Source organism: Rhincodon typus, unplaced genomic scaffold, assembly GCF_021869965.1.
Source record: "Rhincodon typus isolate 14 unplaced genomic scaffold, sRhiTyp1.1 hic_rhity00002814, whole genome shotgun sequence".
NCBI lineage: Eukaryota > Metazoa > Chordata > Chondrichthyes > Orectolobiformes > Rhincodontidae > Rhincodon > Rhincodon typus.
This window is the reverse complement of record NW_025968452.1, coordinates 5298-23603: the sequence shown is the minus strand read 5'-3', so window position 1 is coordinate 23603 and position 18306 is coordinate 5298. Positions and strand designations below refer to the sequence as shown.

The window sequence follows — 18306 nt, the reverse complement described above, 5'->3', positions numbered from 1 at the left end:
CTTGAAGTCTGTAAAATTATGACATGCATAGATAGGACTGACGGTCAGAATCTGTTTCCCAGAATTGAAATGTCTAATACTAGAGGGCAAGCATTTAAGGTGAGAAGGGGAAAGTGCAAAGGAGATGTTGGGGCAAGTATTTTTTTACATAGAGAGAGGTAGGAGTTTGGAACGCGCTGCCAGGGGTAGCTGTGAGGGGTGTTAAAGGAATTTTTCGATAAGCACATGAATATGGAAGGATATGGACCAAAGGCAAACAGAAGAGCTTAGTTTAATTTGGTGTCATATTCAGCACAACATTGTGAGCCAAGGGCCTACTCCTGCGCTCTACTGTTCTATGTTCCATATCAGGAGCAGTTGAGGAATACATGTAGTGAGGTCCTGAAGCTGAAATGATTGGTCTCCAACAACTACAACTATCCTCTTTTATGCTGCTTCTGATTTTGAATAAAATCTATGAGGGGGACAACAAGTAGGAGAGGAAAAGACCAAATCAAGGATCAACTGCTATGGGACTCCAGAAAACTATTCCAAGGCATGATTCAATAAGAATCAAGCTAGGTTACAAATGTTCCACTAAGCTACACAACAGAAGACAGGCACCGGAAAAGAATAATCTATTCAACTATGTCAATGTCTTGAGACAGGAAGACATGCATGAGGTAGGATAATGTAACATACTCTCAGATCACAGGAAAATAGACAATGAAACTTAGGGTGTAGTAGCCATAATAAATTAAACTAGAGAAACTTGCATTAAATTCTTCTCTGAAAAGTTTGTTGTCGTCTGCCATTCGTCGATTAGCTTCCTCTTCCAATTTCTCAATAGATAGTGGCGGATACTTTCGATTGGTGCTTGGAGACCTGGCAAGCAGTGGCATGCTCTGGAGCTCTACATGAAATAAAATTTAAATTATCGAAATAAGCAAAGAATATTGGAATTAAACGTAAGGCATTCTGTTGAAAAAAATGTGTTTGTACTTTTAAAATGACGAACTCAGAATTGCAAACAAAGCTGGTAGGCCTTCGGAAATACAAGCTTTAGGTGAACTAAAATACCATAAATATTTACGTAACAGTCAATCTACTTTCAAACTGGATCCTTGCCTTTTGGCCAAAAAAAATCATTCATTTTCTCATACATCTCACGTATTTGTTGAATTCTGACCTTAAACCAGAAAATTCAAACTCATCACTGAAGTCAAACTGATTCTAGAGCAAATGGACTTAATGCAATCAGAGAATAGCATACCATTGAAGGCAACCGTTCAGCACCTTGTGTTTGTGCATGTCACGCACTAGTAAAGAGTAAGAATGCTGGATATGCAGCTCAGTTCAAACGTAAAATGACTGAGATTACACAGCAGACAAATAGTTGCTCAGCAGCTATGAGGTATTAGAATATGAGAAGAACACAGATTGGAGAATGCTCTTCACATAGCCTGAGCAAATGCTGAAGTAATGTGTAAACAGAGGAATACTTACTGGTTGAAAGATGTAGTTGGAAGATCAAGCAGTAAAATATGTCAATGAAAATGAACAATGTGGACTCAGTTTCTAAAGGATCTATTCAAATCTTCACCTTCAAACAAGCAAGAAAATTGGGTCAGCTTTCATTACCCATCCCAAGGTATTGTTCAGAAAGTGATGGTGAACTGCCTTTTTGAACTGTTGCAATCAATTTGCTCCAATGGTACAAGGAAAAGAAGCTAAGTCTGGTACAGAGGTAGAGAAACAATTCTGCACTGTGACAAGAAAACCAAGATGTTCTGGCATCTCCCAGCAGAACTTGATGACAGGTTAGTCACACTTCAGAGCTTTACAATTAAACATCAAAAAAAAATGGAAAGAGAGTGGTTTGTATTGAGAACATAGATGAAACTCTCATGAATGAATGTTAACGAGCACAACTTCGGTTATGCTGCTGTGCATGCCAATGGAACAAAACTTAAAACAATGGTGACTGTCAAAATGTAAAAAAAACTTTCCAAAATGGCAATTCCCAAAAGGAGTAGTTTTTCACATTCGTGATAAGGAATGGATGGATGTAGATGGCTTGAAAATATGGCTGAAGAATGTTTGGAGCTTCTGACTGGGTAAATAGCAAATGGATAATCTTACATTCAAATCAATACTACTCCTTAGTAAGATTGCAAATCAGTGATACTGCAGTGATTCCCAGTGATTTAAACAGCTTTGATCAACTATTGACGGTCTCTCTAAACAAATCCTTCAAGGATAAAACAAGAAAAAAGTGGAATGACTGATGTTGGATGAGAGAAGATATTCACCAAGGAAGGCAGCATACAGGTTGTTAGCAGTCCTGTGAGAGTGGATATTAGAAGCCTGTGATAGAATCAGAATGGAGGCTGCTGTCAAATTATTCAAGAAATGTTGAACAGCCAAAGCAGTCGATGAAATAGGTGATCACTTGGGGAATTATATGCTCGACAAGCACATGAATACCAATGAAGTTCTGGGTGCTTTTTTTTATTCACTCGCTGGCTAGCCAACTATTTTTTGTTGCCTGTCCCTGGTTTCCTTTGAGAAGATGGTAGTGAGCTGTTTTCTTAAATCGCTGCAGTCCATATGATATAGGTTGACCCTCAGTGCCCTTAAGGAGGTAATTCCAGGATTTTGAACCAGTGACAGTGAAGGAACGGCAATATATTTCCAAGTTAGGATCGTGAGTGGCTTGGAGGGGAATATGCAGGTAGTGGTGTTCCCATATATTTGTTGCCATTCTTCCTCCCAATGGAAGTGACAATCAATGTGACAATTAAAATCAAGAAGCACAACAGGATAAGTTATGTGGATAATAAAGAAAATTAAATAATATTCAGCTCTTCTATTCTTTCTGCCAAAGTGCCTTACCTCTCATTTTTGCACTCACTCACTCACTCAATCTGGCAATATCCTGCTGCAAACTGTGTCATCCTCACCACTTGTCTTCCAACCTAACCCTACTGATGGTGTCATCTGCAAACTAAGCAATAGACAGCCTACTGATTAGCACCACATCCACAGACACTCAGTCAATCCACCGCCAAGTTCAGAAGCACCATGGGTACACAGACTGCACCACGCACAAGATGCACTGTAGAAATTCACCAAACATCCTTAGATAACACCTTTAAACCCACAACCACTTCCACCTAGAGGCCAAGGGCAGCAGATGCATGGGAATATCACCACCTGCAGGTTCCCTTCCGAGACGCTTATCATCCTAACTTGGAAATAACTCATTCCTTCACTGTCGCTGGGTCAAAATCCTGGAATTCCCTCCCTAACAAGCCATTAATTTGTATCATAAACAATTACGACCCCAGCACTAATTCGTGGCACTCTACTAGTCACAGGGTACCATCCCATAAGAGCATCCTACTCCTAATTCTGTCTTCCACGCTAATATACCACCTTCAACACTCTGGGCTCATGAGCAGTATATTCTGCATGCCTTTTGAAAAGTCAAATATATTACATCTACTGTTTTCCCTTTACCTATCCCACTTGCTACCTTCTCAGAGAACTCCAATAAATTCATCAGGCACGATTTCCTCTCATGCAGTCATGTTGATGCTGCTTGATTATATTATGTATTTCACAATATTCTACTATTGCATCCTTTACAACAGACGCTAACATATTCCCAATGACAGATGTTAAGTGAACTGGTCAACAGTACCTGTTTAATGTCTCCTTTCTGAATAAGGATGCCCAGTTCAGTGGATCTTATCCAGAATCCAAGGGATCCTGGAAGATTACGATCAGTGCATCCACTTTCTCTGTAGCTTCTTCCTTTAAAATCCTATAATTTTACCTATCAGGTCCAAGGTACTTATCAGCCTTTAGCCTCATGAGTTTTGCTACTGATAGTTATTCTCTTTATTTCCTTACACCACCACTTCAGTCCATTGATTATTTACTACTTTTGGAATATTATTAGTGTCTTTTAATATCAGACTGATGCAAAGTATACATTGAACTCTTGTGGCATTTTCCGATGTCCCACTATAATTGCCCCAGCCTCATTTTCTAAGGGATCTGATTTCTGTTTGGCCACTCCCTTCCTTTTGATATCTTTGAAACAACTCATTATTTATTTTTATGTTACTTGCTAGTTTGTCCTCAAAAATCTAACAACCAGCCCTTGGAATTCAATGCATTACCATTATTGAAGTGCCCACTATTAACATCTAGGCTGTTACCACTGATCAGAGACTCAACTGGGCTCATATAAATACAGTGGCCTCAACAGCAGGTCAGAGGCTAGGAATACTGCAACAAGTAACTCACCTCCTGACTCCCCAAAGCATGTCCATCATCCACAAGGCTCAGGTCAGGAGTGTGATGGAATAACTCCCACTTTCCTGGATGGGTGCAGCTCCAACAATACTTAAAAAGCTTGATACCATCCAGAACAAAGCAGCCTATTTGATTGACACCATATCCACAAATATTCATTCCCTCTGCCACCAATGCTCAGCAGCAGTGTATGCTATCTACAAAATGCACTGCAGAAATTCAACAAAAATTCTTAAACAGCAGCTTCCAAACAAAAACATCAATGACTGTCTATTAAGGGCAAAGACAGCAGATATGCGGCAACAACAAACACCTGCAAGTTCCCCTCCAAGTCACTCATCATCCTGGCTTGAAATATATCGCTGTTCATTTGCATTTGCCGGATCAAAATCCTGGAATTCCATCTCACGGCAATGTGGGTCTACCTACAGCACACAGATTGCAGCAGGTCAAGGTGGCAGCTCACCAGCACCTCAACGACATCCAGGGATGGGCAATAAATGCTGGCCCACCCTCCTATACAAATATACCATGAAAGATTAAAAAAATTCTTCTGTTGCCCAAAATGCAAATGAAAGCTATTTCTAGGGTAGTCCACAGACCAGCCTGACCTGTCATTTGCACCAGTTTGTTGGCAATCACTTGCTAAGTAGTATGATTATCCAAGGGTATTCTGCGTCACTGGTCATGGAATTTGTGTTTTCCTGGATGGCTGAAGTGCCCAATCTTAGAGCCACGCCCCTGACCATGCATTTCGTAGGTGCTTCGGGGCAGGTGGAGGGGGGATGGAATTGGTCCTTGGCCTTGAGATCACTGGAATTCCCGTTTCAGGTTCCTTCTCCAAAATTCCTCTTGCTGACAGGTGTTCTCAAAGAATTGTATCCATTCACACAGGCGGCTCCTCCAAGTCAGTTCTATTCTGAGCATGAAGACCCTTCTACCAGGTCACAGAGTCATAGAGATTTACAGCATGGAAAGAGACCCTCCAGTCCAACTCGCCCATGCTGACCAGATATCCTAAATTAATCTGGAACCATCTGCCAGCATTTGGCCCATATCTGTCTAAACTCTTCCTATTCATATACACATCCAGATGCCTTTTAATAGTTGGCAGCTGGAAAGTATTGCTGATTATAGCATACAGAGCGCAGATGCTCTGTGAATCCGTCACCGTGTCTGCGCTTGGTCTCACTGATGTAGAGGTGACCACGTAGGGAACAACGGACACAGTTGACGAGTTTGGAGGACGTACAGGTGAATCCCTGTGGATTTGGAAAGATTGTCTGGGGCCTTGGACAGAGGCGAGAGGGGAGGTGTAGGGGCAAGTGTAGTGTCTCCTGCGATTGCAAGGAAAGGTGCTGGCTGTGACCTTGGAAGTTTTGGTGTTCTCATAAATTTGCTGCCCTTGTCTTTCAAGATGGCAATGGTCATGGGTTTAAAAGATGCTGTCTACACAGCCTTTGTGAATTTCTGCTACTACAGTGATGGAGGGAGTTGATGTTTGTGGATCAGACGCCATTCAAGAGGCTGATTTGACTTGGATGATGTCAACCTTCTTGAGTGTTGTGGGAGCTGCACTCCTCCAGGCAAGTAGAGAGTATTCCATCATATTCCTGACTAGTGCCTTATGGTGGACAGGTTTTCGGAAGTCAGGAGGTGAGCTAGTCACTGCAGAATTCTGAGCCTCTGACCTGCTCTTGTAGCCACTGTAAATTTACTGCAGAGGGCTTTCGTGGCTGGGTCATTAAATATATTTGAGGCTGAGATGGACAGTAAAGAAATCAAGGGTGACAGGGAAAAGATAGGAAAGTAGAGCTGAACATTACCAGATTAGCTGTGATATCACTGAATGGAGGATCAGACTTAGGCTGAATGGCATACTTCCACTCCTAGGTGCTTATTTTTAGACAAAGGCTTTAATGAGGCCAAGAGCTGAGTGCCCTTAATGGAACCAAAATGTGTGTCAGTGAGCAGGTTATTTCCAAAGAATCTACTGTTCCATCAGTTCAGAGATGATCAAGAGGAGACAGGCAGGCACTAACAAACTAGGTTGGATTCATGCTGTTTTTTTGTGTACAGGACATATAAGGGCAATTTTCCATATTGTGCGGTAAATGCCAATGGGGCTGTGGTGGAACAGCTTGGCTGGACTACAGCAAGTTCTGAAGCATGTCTTCACTGTTATTGCCACAATGCAGTCAGGGCCCTTGGATTTTTCAGTATCTAGTGTCTTCAGCTGTTTCTTGATATCACATGGACAGTCTGAAAATTAACATATGCGATGTTAAGGAGGTCAAAAAGAATCATCCACTCAGCACTTCTGGCTGAATATTTTTGCAAATGCTTCAAACTTATCTCTTGTGCTGATGTTCTGGGCTCCTCCATCACTGAGGATACGAGAATTTGTGCTTTCTCCTCCTGTTAGCAGTTTGGTTGTCCACCATCACTGATGACTGGATGTGGCAAAATTGCAGAGCTTACATCTGATGTGTTCATTGTGGAATTGCTTAGTTTCCTATCTTTCATTTGCTACTTATATTGCTTGTATGAAACTGTCCTGCACTGTAGCTTCACCAGATCACACCTCATTTTTAAGAGTGCTGGCTCCTGGCACGCACCCCTTCACCCTACATTGGGCTAGGGATGATTCCCTGGCTTTATGACAATGGTTGAGTGGGGAATATACCAGGTCCTAAGGTTGCAGATCTGAGAGAGTACAATTCCGCTAGTACTGATAGCTCACAGCGCTGCATGCATGCCCAGTCTTGAGTTATTAGATCTGTTTGAAATCTATCCCATTTAGCATGATGGTAGTGCCATACAACACAATTGAGGGTATTCTCAGTCTGAAGACCAGATTTCATCTCTATTGAGGACTGTGTGGTGGCCACTCTTACCGATACTGTCATGAACAAATGCATCTGCAGTGGCTGATCTGAATACACTTTGCACTCTTTTTGGTTCCTTTTACCACTTCCCACAGACTCAATTGAACAGCTACCTCCATTAGTGCTGGGCCAGATGGTATTGAGATCCTTCAGAAGCATTTCTCCCTGCGATTCCAGCTTTTCTGATGAAGGGTCTAGGCCCGAAACGTCAGCCTCTCTGCTCCTATGATGCTGCTTGGCCTGCTGTTGTGTGTAGACCCGCTCGTAGCAGCTCAAAAGTGCATAACTGCAGAAATTAGGCAAATATGTAGCAAAGCCAGAGTAGTATCAATAGGGGCTTTTAACCTTGACATAAACTGAGAGAAGCAGAGAAGCACCTATCGGAAAGGTAGTGAATTTCTGGAATGTGCCCAGGATAGTTTCTTACAGCAATATGTCCTGAATGCAACAAGGAGCAAGCAATATTTCATTTAGTAACAAGCTGAATTTAATGAGTAACCTATCTATGTGTGAACATTTATCATTTGGTGATCATAACATGATTGAATGCAGTGGGTGAAAGTGAAAAGCATGAACTAGCCACAAAAATAACTTTGCCTCAGTATTTACAGAAGAGGAGGAGGATAGCTCATCGGAAGTCCAGAGGAAATGAACAGTGGATCAGGACAGGGACTGAATAAAATTAACCAAAGTAAACGTGAGAATATTAATGGAACTGAAGAGTGACAAATCCTCAGGACCCGACGGTTTCCATCCTAGGGGCACCATATGCTCCACATCTAATTTGTTAATCCCCTTTAGCAACTCACATATCTCAAAAATCACCTTTTATTCTTCTAAGCTTGAGCCAGTTTAAGCCTAAACAGCTCTATGTTACATCCTTATACAAGCTTTTCATCTCTGGAATTAATCTAATGAACCTTTTTTGTTCAAAAAAGGGAACAGGGATAACCCCGGAAATTATAGACCAGTTAGTCTTAAGTCAGTGGTGGGCAAATTATTGGAAAGGGCTCTGAGAGATAGGATTTACGGTCACTTGAAAAGGCACAGTTTGATTCGTGATAGTCAGCATGGATTTGTGAGAGGTAGATCATGCCTCACAAACCTTATTGAATTCTTTGAAGAGGTGACCAAACACGTGGATGAAGGTGGAGCAGTGGATGTGGTATACATGGATTTAAGTAAGGCGTTTGATAAGGTTCCCCATGGTAGGCTCATGCAGAAGGTAAGGAGGCATGGGATAGGGGGAAATGTGGCAGATTAGATTCAAAATTGGCAGACCCTTAGAAGACAAAGGGTGGTAGTGGACGGAAAATATCCAACATGGTGCTCAGTTACGAGTGGTGTACCACAAGGATCTATTCTGGGTTCTCTTCTATTTGTGATTATTGTAAATGATTTGGATGAAGGCGTGGAAGGGTGGATTGGCAAGTTCGCAGACGATACGAAGGTGGGTCGCATTGTGGACAGTGAGGAGGGCTGTTCTGGGTTACAAAGGGACATTGATAGGATGCAGAGCTGGGCTGAGAAGTGGCAAATGGAGTTTAACCCTGAAAAGTGTGAGGTGATTCATTTTGGAAGGACAAACTTGAAAGCAGAATACAGGGTTAACGGAAAGATTCTTGGCACTGTGGAGGAGCAGAGGGATCGTGGGGTTCATGTTCACAGTTCCCTGAAAGCTGCCACCCAGGTGGATAGAGTTGTTAAGAAGGCGTATGGTGTGTTAGCTTTCATTAATAGAGGGATTGAGTTCAAGAGCCACGAAGTTATGCTCCAGCTATACAAAAGCCTGGTTCGGCCACATCTGGAGTATTGTGTCCAGTTCTGGTCACCTCATTACAGGAAAGATATGGAAGCGTTGGAAAAGGTGCAGAGGAGATTTACCATGATGTTGCCTGGAATGGAGGGAAGGTCTTACGAGGAAAGGTTGAGAGAGCTAGGGCTTTTCTCTTTAGAACGACGAAGGATGAGAGGTGACTTGATAGAAGTGTACAAAATGATCAGAGGTATAGATAGAGTAGACAGCCAGAGACTTTTTCCTAGGGTGGAGGTAGCTTTTACAAGGGGTCATAGTTTTAAAGTGAGCGGAGGTAGATATTGGGGAGACGTCAGAGGTAGGTTCTTTACTCAGAGAGTGGTAGGGGCGTGGAATGCATTGCCGGAGAGGGTAGTGGAGTCGGCCTCATTAGGGGCATTTAAGCGGCTATTAGATAGGCATATGGATGATAGTATAAGGTAGCGGTGGAGGTTAGATAGACCTTAGGTTTCGGGTAAAAGTTGGCACAACATCGTGCTGTACTGTCCTATGTTCTTCTCTGAACTGCCTCTAATGTACTTACATCCTTCCTCAAGGGTCAAAAACTGTATAAAGTGCTTCAGACGTGATCTCACCAATGTCTTGTACAGACTGACTCTGATGGATTGTGTTTTGACTTTCCAAACGTCCCATCATTACTTCCTTAATAATGGATTCAAACAATTCCTCAACAACATACATTAAACTAACTGGTCTGTGGTTTCCTACTTCCTGTCTTCCTCCTCTTTTTTGAATTAGGGCATGAAATTAGCATTTTTTTCAATCCAGACACCTTTCCAGAATCTAGAAATTTTAGAATATTATACTCAATGCTGTCACCACCTCTGTTCCCACTTCCTGTAAGACTCTAGGATGTAGGCCATCAGGTTCTAGGGACTGGTCTGCCTTTAATAACAATAGCTTGCTTAATACTTTTCCTCCTTGCAATGGTGACTGTTTTAAGTTCCTTCTTTACTATGAGCCTCTGCATTATCTATTGGGATGGTTTTAGTGGCCAGTATAAACTAAGACAAAATATTGATTTAGTTTCTACCATTTCTGTTTCTCCCAATTATTAACTCCCTGGTCTCGACTCTAAGGGACCAACATTCATTTCAGCTTCTCTCATCCTTTTTATGTACTGATAGAAACTTTTGCGATTCATTTCTGCATTTTGTGCTAGTTTTCTTTCATAATCAACGTTTGTCCATTTTATTACCTTTTTTAAAGCAACGCTTTGTTGGTAAAAGTTTCCCAATCCTCCAGCCTGCCACTGACCTTTCCAATAATGGCATGCCTTAACTTTTGCCTTACCTTAACTTAATGTTATCTTTAATTTCCTTACTTACCCATGGATGCTTTTCCACCTCTTACAACTTTTCCTCCTCTTGTGAATATATTTTCTTTGGGAAGAATTGAATAATTCCTTAAACATCTGCCACTACACATCAACTACCTTACCTTTGTCTTTCTGCCCAGTTCACTAGGACCAAACCATGCTGATGTAATTAACTTTGTTTAAAACAAGCATATTATTATGGGAAAGAGATAACAAGGTGTAGAGCTGGATGAACACAGCAGGCCAAGCAGCATCAGAGGAGCAGGAAGACTGACGTTTCGGGCCTAGACTCTTCTTCAGAAATGGGGGAGGGGAAGGGGGTTCTGAAATAAATAGGGAGAGGAGGGAGGCGGACAGAAGATGCAATCCGACCCCACCACCAAAGACATTTTTCCCTCCCCACCCTTATCTGTTTTCTGGAGGGACCACTCTCTCTGTGACTCCCTTGTCCGCTCCACACTCCCCTCCAGCCCCACCACATGCGGCACTTTTCCCTGCAACCGCAGGAAGTGCTACACCTGCCCCTACACCTTTCCCCTCACCCCCATCCCAGGCCCCAAGAAGACTTTCCACATCAAGCAGATGTTCACCTGCACATCTGCTAATGTGTTATACTGCATCCGCTGTTCCCGTTGTGGCCTCCTCTACATCGGGGAAACCAAGCGGAGGCTTGTGGACCGCTTTGCAGAGCGTCTACGCTCAGTTCGCACTAAACAACCGCACCTCCCAGTCGCGAACCATTTCAACTCCCCCTCCCATTCCTCAGACAACATGTCCATCCTGGGCCTCCTGCAGTGCCGCAACGATGCCACCCGAAGGTTGCAGGAACAGCACCTCATATTCTGCTTGGGAACCCTGCAGCCCAATGGTATCAATGTGGACTTCACAAGCTTAAAAATCTCCCCTCCCCCTACCGCATCCCAAAACCAGCCCAGCTTGTCCGCGCCTCCCTAACCTGTCCTTCCTCCCACCTCTCCCCTCCTCCCACCTCAAGCCCCACCCCCATCTCCTACCTACTAACCTCATCCCGCCCCCTTGACCTGTCCATCCTCCTTGGACTGACCTATCGCCTCCCTAACTCCCCACCTACACTCACCTTTACTGGTTCCATCCCCGCCTCTTTGACCTGTCTGTCTCCTCTCCACGTATCTTCTCCCTATTTATTTTACATATTATTGTGGGACTCCAGTTTCTTGTCTTCCAACTGAATTTCAAGTTCTAACATGTTGTGAGCACTTGTCCCTCAAGGATTCTTTACGATGAGATCATTAACTAATCCCATCTCATTACACAACACTAATCCAGAATAGTGTCTTCCCTATTTGGTTCCCCAGCACATTGTTCCAAGAGATAATCAATAACACACTCTCCAAATGCTCCCTCGAAGCTACCCTTGCCAATTTGACTAATCCAGTCTATATCCATATTAAATCATTAAATCATAATTATTGTTCTGCCTTTCTTTCAAGCCCTCAGGATTTCCTAATTTATAGTGTTTCCTGCTGTGGAACTGCTCTTATAGAGTTAAATTTCTCCAACCAGGGACTTCTTTCCCTTGCTACTTTTTGTTTTTACTCAGATTGATTCTACATCTTAAAGCACAAGTCAGACCACACTGGAATACTGTGAACAGTTCTTGTCCTCTTGCCTAAGGAAAAATATACTGGCATTGGAGGCAGTTCAGAGAAGGTTCAAAAACAGAATTACTGGAAAAGCTCAGTAGGTCTGGCGGCATCTGTGGAGAGAAATCAGAGCTAACGTTTTGGGTCAAGTGACCCTTCTTCAGAACCTCAGAGAAAGTTCATTCGGTTGATCCCAAGTATGGAGGGATTTTCTTATGAAGAGAGGTTGAGTACATTGGGCTGTACTTATTGGAATTTTGAAGAATGAGAGGCAAACTTGTTGAAATATACAAGATTCTTCGCAAACTTAACAGGGTAGATGTGGAAAGGTTATTTCCTATTGTGAGAAAGTCTAGGACCAGAGGGCATAATCTCAGAATAAGGAGTTGAATATTTAAGACAAGAGAAAAGAAGGACTTTCTTCACTAAATGGGTAGTGAATCTGTGAAATTCTTTACTGCAAAGCATAGTTGAGGCTGGGTCATTATGTATACTCAGGGCTTAGATCTTTAATCAGTAAGGGAATAATAGGAAAAGGCAGGAAAGTGGAAATGAGGATTATCAAATCAGCTATGATCTCATTCAATGGCGGAGCAAACTCAATGGGCTGCTCCTACATCTTATGGTCACTCACATATCATTAACTCTGGTATCTTTGAAAGATCTATCCTCAGCTTCCTCTGGCTTCTCATCTGAATGCTGTCTCAACAACTGAAAGTGTTAATTTTCTCATGTACACTGATGACTCCAAGCTTGCTATTATCAATCTGAACTCTGATACTATCGCCAAATTATCAGACAGTTTATCCAACATCCAGTTCAGATCAGAACAAATTTTCCAAAATTAAGACATGGAAAAACTGCTCCTCCAAATTCTGTTTCAGAGATAGTAGGAACTGCAAATGCTGGAGAATCTGAGATAACAAGGTGTAGAGCGCAAAACGTCAGCCTTCCTGCTCCTCTGATGCTGCTTGGCCTGCTGTGTTCATCCAGCTCTACACCTTGTTACCTCCAAATTCTGTTCTCTAGCTACTATCTCAGCTGATGTTTGCTAATACTCATTATCATCCTGTGAAACAGTACCTTAACTTTATAATTTTCATACTCATTTCCAAATCCTTCCGTAGTCTGTCCTGTCCCTATTTCCTCCAGCCCCACAACTTTCAGCAATATCTGTGCTCTTCTACTTCTGTCAATTTAAGACTGAGATGACAAGGAACTTCTTCTCTCATAAAATTGAGAATCTATAGAACTCCTTGCCACAGACTGGGGGCACAGTCATTGTGTATACTTAATGCTGAGATAACAAGATTCTTGATCAGTGGGGAAATCAATGGTTTTAGGGAAACATCAAGGAAGTGGGTGTGAGACGTGTCCGATCAGCCATGATCCTACTGACTGGCAGATCGAGCTTGAGGAACCAAACGACGTACTCCTGTTTCTATTTCTCAAGGTCTTAGGGCCGTCAGCATGCTGGATTTTGATTGACCAGGCAATCAGGGCTGTGCCTTCAGCTGCCTCACCCCTAAGCTTTGGAATTCCCTCTAAGCCTCCCAACTCTCGATTTCTCTTGTTTTTTTTAAGGTAAACCATGACCAAGCTTTTGGCCATCAATGCTAAAGTCACCAATTTTGCTTTACACAATATTTTGCTTTGTACTACTCCTGTGAAATGTTTGGAATAATTTATTACATAAATGTGTAATACAAATATAAGTTGCTGCTGTATTACCCTTCAATCCTCACAAGTATTTGACTCACAGCCATGAGAGAAAACAAAACAACATCATGTGTACACACAAAAAATCTTCACCTCATTCATGAACAGTAGTGGAGTGATGGTTCAGTTCAGAATAACACAAAAAGAAGCCATAACATGTTCTGTTAAAATCACATGAAGCAAGACTACTGTTCCCTGTTTTGTCCCCAGAAATTTATCAGGATATATCCATGATGCCTGATCAACTTTGAGAGCTTCCAGAACAATCACCACTGACAACCAAAGCTAGTGTCATTTTCTAAGATGATAACAAATAAAAGTAGGAGTCGGCTTTTTGCTCCATCAAACCAGCTCAGCAATGTAAGATGATCACGGTTGATCTGACTGTAACCTGTACTCCACTTTTCCGCATTTCCTCCAAAACACCATATGCCCTTGTCAATCAAAAATCTGTTTAAGATTACACACTGAAGAATCATTATTGCAACATCAGTACCAACGATAAATAACATGAAGTCTCTTAGGATCTTCCATGAAATCCAAGTCAAAAGTCACACGACACCAGGTTGTGGTCCAACAGATTTATGTGAAAACACAAGCTTTCAGAATGCTGCTCCCTTGTGGGTGCAGTTTCACCTAATGAAGGAACAGCACGCCAAAAGCTTGTGATTTCAAATAAACCTGTTGGACTATAACCTGGTGTCATCTGACTTCTGACTTTGTCCACCGCAGTCTAATGCCGGCACCTCAACATCATGACTTTCATGAAGTCATTTTACAGATTTTACAAATTGTAACTCTACATCAGCACCATTTTTGCATTTTATTTTGCCGGCTTTGCAACCTACCTGTATCATCTGTTCGGCCATTGGATAACCTGAAAGAATTTGAATGACTTCCAGCCTGCTTGTACTTTTTAAACCTGAAGAGATGAATTCCACAAAGTTACTAATTAATGCAATGCATCATATTGTAATTTCTTTTACAAAAATAAATTGCTCGATAATACAGTCATGGAAAAGAACACAAGTGGTTCACAATGTATTTTGCCATATGGGAAAGGGGGAAAACTTATATTTGTAGTTTCCCACTTGATAAGCTTGTAAATAAAATCTAGAAGTTTTCTGATGAAAGTGATGTTGGTAAAAGCATCTTGCAATCAATGACTGAACAGAAATACATACAGCAGAGAACAAAAACCCAAATAACTGCAGAAGCAAAAATCTGACACAAAACAGAAAATGCTAGAGAAACCCAGCAGGTCTGGTAGCATCTGTGGAGAGAAAGTGGAGTTAACATTTCAGGTCCAGTGGCCTTTCTTTAGAACTAATGGTAGCTAGGAAAAGATGGCATATATGTTGAAGACAATGGGTGAGGGGTAAAGGAGTAAGCAATAGGTGGAGCTGGAGCTTAGTGGGACAGAAAGACAATTAGGGAAATAAAGGGATCCATCCATTCTATAAACTTCAAGCATTTCCTCCAGGTCAGAGCGTGACAAATGTAAACCCACTATTCAAGAAGGGAGGCAGTGAAAAAACAGAATTACAGTGCAGTTAGCCCAGCATCAATAGTGGGGAAAATGCTCAGAGCCTGTTATAAAAGATGTAATGAAAGAACGTTTGGAAAGTATTTATAAAAAATAAAGCCAGCATGGATTTATCTAAGGCAACACATGCTCAACAAATCTATTGGAGTTACTTGAGAATGTAACTAATTGACCTTTCTTCAGAACTGACTGAACCTAGGTACATATGCTGAAGGTGGAAGGGAAGGAAGGAGTAAATAATAGCTGGAGATGGAGTCCAGAGAGAGAGAAAAATAGTTGGACAGACAAAAAAAAACACCTTCTTCCCTGTCCTCACCCCCAAACCCTCAATGCCAGGTCTTGCTATCGCATAGATTGCTACCACAGACAACCTATTATCAGCTATTAATGGTCCCATTAGCTATTCATTCTCCCAGGCTGACCTTTACCCATTCCTTTTCTGAAGTTCTGAAGATAGGTCACTGGACCCAAAAAGTTAACTCTGCTTTCTTCCACAGATGCTGCCAGACCTGCTGAGTTTTTCCAGAAATTTCTGATTTTGAAGCAGATAACAACTCACCTTCTCGGCACGATTTGCTAGAGATAGCAGGAACTGCCGATGCTGGAGAATCTGAGATAACAAGGTGTAGAGCTGGATGAACACAGCAGGCCATGCAGCATCAGAAGAGCAGGAAAGCTGACGTTTCTGAAGAAGGGTCCAGACCCAAAACATCACCTTTCCTGCTCCTCTGATGCTGCTTAGCCTGCTGTGTTCATCCAGCTCTACACCTTGTTATCTCAAGATATATCATAGTTGGCCTTATTTCAGTTTTGACATACATATGCGCTTCTACAAACTTTTGAAAATAGCTCTATGTTAAGATTCTTCTCTAAGAACAGCCACTGACTTCACAGCCTAGTAGCTCGATATGCTCAAGTTCAATACAGCATTGATTTTTCATCAGTTCTGAGGAAGGGTCACCGGACCCAAAACGTTAACTCTGTTTTCTCCTTCACAGCTGCTGCCAGACCTGCTGAGCTTTTCCAGCAACTTTGTTTTTGTTCCTGATTTACAGCATCCGCAGTTCTTTCGGTTTTTATTTTGATTTTTCATCATTTAGTACAAAAGAATGGTTACAGTTCTGGAGTAAACTATTTAGCCTGTAGGGCCTGTACTAATTCTTTGCAAGAAAACTTCACCTACTCCCACCACGTAACTGACAGCTCCTTTTGCCTTTAGCTGCTTACCCAATTCCTGTTTCAAAGTCATGAATGAAAACTGTCCACTATAAGTCCTAGCTGTGCATTCCAGATCTTAACCACTCACTGCATTAGATTCTTGAGCCTGCACCAAAGGATGAGTTCTCTCTAACCACTGTTGTAATACCTCACAATTTTGAATCGTTCTACCCAATCTCCTTCAAATTTTCTCTTCTCAGAGGGGATCAGCAACAGCTTCTCTAATTTGTAAATGCAACTGAAGCTTCTCATCACTGGAACTATTCGTAAAACTTATCTGCACCGTTTCTAATGCATTCCTAAACAACTGGGCACTATACTCCAGGCCAATCCAGTGTTTCATAATGGTTCATCATAATCTCCTTTCTTTTGTAGACTATGTCTCTATTTAAAATGTCCAGTATCATGTACGCCTTATTAGCCTTTACCTCAACCTGCCCTGTGAACTTCAACAATTTATGCACATATACCACAGGTCCCTCTGCCCCTGCCCAAACCATGAAACAGAGCCCCTAATTACATACTACCTTCGCTAATTTTTTTTTTCTACCACAAAGTATCACTTTGCACATCTCAGCGCTAAATTTTATCCGCCATGTCTCCCCAGTCCACCAAACAGTCCTCAAAGTCCATCACTATGCTTCTCAAAGTTCACAATATTGCCATGCTGTGTGTTCAGTTTTGAAGCTGCATCTGTGGACCAAAATCTAAACCCATTAATATTTGTCATGGAAACCAGTGCTCCAAATGCTGACCTACCTATAGGGAACATCACTGTGAATCTCCTTCCAAAGGAGAAAAAAAGGACAGTTTACCACTATTGTTTCCTGCCTGACAACTTACCATCTACTTCAAATTTATCTAAATGCAGGTCAATGGCATAAAACCTCACAGAAATTAGATATTAAAAGGAATTAGAGAAAATGCTGCCAAAATAATTACTTAGGAGTAGCACTGGAAAAAAATCAGTTCAGAATTCACACCAAGGTGAATGAATAGAAATATGACACTGATCAATTAGAATTAGATCAAATAGGGGTCCCTAAACTATGAGTCGTGATCCATGATGGACTCATGGGCCAAGTATCACCCCCTCCCTCAAGGTTACAACGGCAACTGGGGACTCTGGCAACACAGTCCTGAGATTAGCTCCAAGGCCCAATGACATATGGGTGGGGTATGATTTATTTTCATGCTTTGATTCAGAGTGCGTTTCCTAAAGGAAGGAACTCAAGGCCCAATTACTGCCTCCAGAACCAGCAAAATTGTTGGTGAAAAATTATCAACACTTGCACACGCAACTCAACTGCCACCACCACGCCTCATCTCCCCTATCCCTATCCACCTTGCCATTCAAACTGTTGACATGCCGACCATTAACTATTAAAAGAGGGTCACACCGAGAAAAAGTTTGTTAAGCATTAAATTAGAAGCATCATACGTACAAATGTTTTTTTTAAACTTGATCCAAACAGCAAACATGCTTGTAAGCTAGCACTCACTTACCTCAGCATATACAGAACTATAATAATAAATACGATGACCAACAGTGACGAGAGGGCTACCATTACAGCGATAATGGGCATTTCATCTGTAACAAAAAGAAGACATTACTCAGAATATAGATTATGAGCAGATGGACAAGACAATGCTGCAAATAGCCTGAATGAGAATCTCAGTAAGCTCATGCTAAAACACAAAATGACCGATACTAACAGAACAATCTGTAATCAATACAGAATCGTTGCTTAAATGGTTGCAGGATCACAAATATATATTGCTCACCTGAAGCAGAAGAGATAATTTGGCTGTAATAATACTTAACAATTAACTGACTTTGTTTTGATGGGCTAGTACATACACAACTCAAAGCT

At 41.8% G+C, this 18306-nt stretch overlaps 1 protein-coding gene across 1 annotated transcript; it reads right to left on the bottom strand.

Moving 5' to 3' along the window:
* Positions 1–755: 755 nt before the first annotated feature.
* On the bottom strand, positions 756–18025 carry LOC109935157 (receptor-type tyrosine-protein phosphatase alpha-like; the record flags this gene model as incomplete). Its single annotated transcript, XM_048593419.1, has 3 exons — positions 17939–18025; positions 14517–14590; positions 756–892 (listed from the first exon to the last, which is right to left on the bottom strand). Coding segments are annotated over exons 1-3 (291 nt in total), but the record flags the coding sequence as incomplete, so codon positions are not given.
* Positions 18026–18306: the final 281 nt, after the last annotated feature.